Source organism: Etheostoma spectabile, chromosome 14, assembly GCF_008692095.1.
Source record: "Etheostoma spectabile isolate EspeVRDwgs_2016 chromosome 14, UIUC_Espe_1.0, whole genome shotgun sequence".
NCBI classification, from domain to species: Eukaryota; Metazoa; Chordata; class Actinopteri; order Perciformes; family Percidae; genus Etheostoma; species Etheostoma spectabile.
The window spans coordinates 10,115,154-10,117,487 of record NC_045746.1 but is presented as its reverse complement, the minus strand read 5'-3'; the positions used below and the strand labels follow the sequence as shown (position 1 = coordinate 10,117,487).

At 40.9% G+C, this 2,334-nt stretch overlaps 1 protein-coding gene across 1 annotated transcript; it reads left to right on the top strand.

Annotated features, from left to right (window-relative positions):
• Positions 1–343: 343 nt before the first annotated feature.
• Positions 344–1,172, top strand: LOC116701711 (gap junction beta-3 protein-like). Its single transcript, XM_032535572.1, has one exon. It carries the CDS (start codon positions 387–389, stop codon positions 1,125–1,127), a length of 741 nt encoding a protein of 246 aa, XP_032391463.1. The 5' UTR covers positions 344–386; the 3' UTR covers positions 1,128–1,172.
• The last annotated feature ends 1,162 nt before the right edge of the window (positions 1,173–2,334 follow it).

The following is a 2,334-nucleotide window of genomic DNA, read 5'->3' as shown; positions in this document are numbered from 1 at the left end:
TGTTTCTTCCATAGTGGATTTTTAACATGAATTATAACCTTATGACAAAAAACGACCCCCACTTCCATGTTTAATTGTGTTCTATAGAGACTGATGCATTCCCTAAACATATATGTTATCTCAATTGTTTGAAATTGAGATAAAGACAATATTTGTTAATAGATTATGAAGTAAAATTGTATTTCAAATAAGTCACGGGTCAATTTGACCCGAGGGACACGAGAGGGACACGAGAGGGTCCCAAAAGTGAAGACAACACAAGGGTTAAAACCTTGTATTTCTCTGGAAAACTAACTCTGTCTTTGTTTCTTTGTGTTCTAGCTCTCCAGTCTTTAAAATCTACCTCCTGCAACGTTTAAAGACAGACTTCCAAAGACGCTGAAGTCATGGATTGGAAATTCCTCCAGGGTCTTCTTAGTGGAGTCAACAAGTACTCCACTGCGTTTGGGCGGATCTGGCTATCGGTGGTCTTTGTCTTCCGGGTGCTGGTCTTCGTGGTCGCCGCCGAGCGCGTCTGGAGCGACGACCAGGGACACTTCGACTGCAACACCCGCCAGCCGGGTTGCACCAACATCTGCTACGACTACTTCTTCCCCATCTCCCACATCCGCCTCTGGGCCCTCCAGCTCATTTTCGTCACCTGCCCTTCCTTCATGGTGGTGCTGCACGTGGCCTACCGGGAAGAGCGGGAACGCAAGTACCGAGTCAAGCACGGCGAGGACACTCGGCTGTACGACAACACGGGCCAAAAGCACGGCGGCCTGTGGTGGACTTACCTGATAAGCCTCTTCATCAAGACCACCTTCGAGATCACTTTTCTCTACCTGCTCCACTACATCTACGACAGTTTCAAGCTGCCCAGGAAGGTCCAATGCGATGTCAGTCCCTGTCCTAATCTGGTGGACTGCTACATAGCCCGGCCCACCGAGAAGACCGTTTTCACTTACTTCATGGTGGGGGCGTCCGTCCTGTGCGTGGTGCTCAACATCTGTGAGATCTTCTACCTGATTGCTTTCCGGGTGGTGAACCTCAAACACAGAGGCAGCGCCCACACCGCGTCCAGGAAGACGCCACCGCTCCACCCTGACACGGACTGTGATGGCTGTAAGTCATCTCTTACATCATAGCTGGAAACCTAGTATAGGGTATCAATATTAGTTCTTATGCCCCTGATTGACTTAAACAAGACTTTTTACCCAGTAAGGGTATTTTCATTAACCCTCGTGTTGTCTTCCTATTGACCTGCAACTTTGGGTTTTTCCGGGTTAAAATTTCAACAGTTTGTTGTTCTTTTTCTACACTTTTCTCAACATTTTTGTCTATTTTAGTCCTATTTTTGGTCACTTTTTTGACTTTTTTTTAATTATGTTTTAGTCAATATTTCGGCAATTTCTTTGTCGCTTTTTCCAATGTTTTTGATTTTATTTTTGTCACGTTTTCTGATTTTTTTTTTAATCGTTTTTTCTGCGTTTAAAAGAATTAAGTTTTGTTGATTTTTTTGTACATTTTTTTCAACATTTCTCACATTTTTCAATGTTCTTTTCTGATATGGAAAGTTTTTGTAAACCGGTCAAATGGACAACACAAGGGTTAAAAAAGTAATTTTATGTATACATTTTATTATGTAATATAAATATATTATATTTTGACACAAACAACCATATGCTGTGTAATTACATTAGAACTTTTTCCCACAAGGGTAATAAATATACAAGCACCAGAAGAAAGTTGAATATTGTAGTGACATTGGCTGATGTACATCCAAGTAATGGATTATTCAATGGAGAAATGCTCATATCTGTGACCATTGTAATACAACTTGTTTCCTGTATTCTCTAAGTAAAGTTTTCTTTTTCCAATAATAAAACCATAGCAGATGCACAGTCATGGGTAAGATTTGCTTTTTCCAAAATGAATGGGGACATTTCTCCACCTGGTGGCACTAAAGACATACTACACCGACCTGTGTAGGATGTGTAGGACATTCAGAAAACATGACAATGAACTCGAGTTGTTTTGGGGTTATGTATTATTTGTACTGCTGAGGCTATTCTGCATTCCTACAATATTCCTAAATAGTTTATGTTACTCTTTACAAACTGTATTGGGTCTTCATCGAAAAGAAAAGTAGGCTACAGTTGTCTTTCATTTTTTTTTCCCAGGCTTTGATCCACCGAGCTAGCATTAGAGGTGTTAGCCTAGCCTAGCTTAACTGCTAGCTTAACTTAACGTACCCCATTTAGTTAAAAAGAACATTTTAATGTAAAAACTCCCCCCTACATTTGTGAATGAAGTCAGTTAACTGCAGTGGCATACACTAAAGTACTTGTACTG

Bases quoted from the DNA above. Each gene is read 5' to 3' on its own strand.
- LOC116701711 (XM_032535572.1), top strand. From the start codon at position 387: ATGGATTGGAAATTCCTCCAGGGTCTTCTTAGTGGAGTCAACAAGTAC.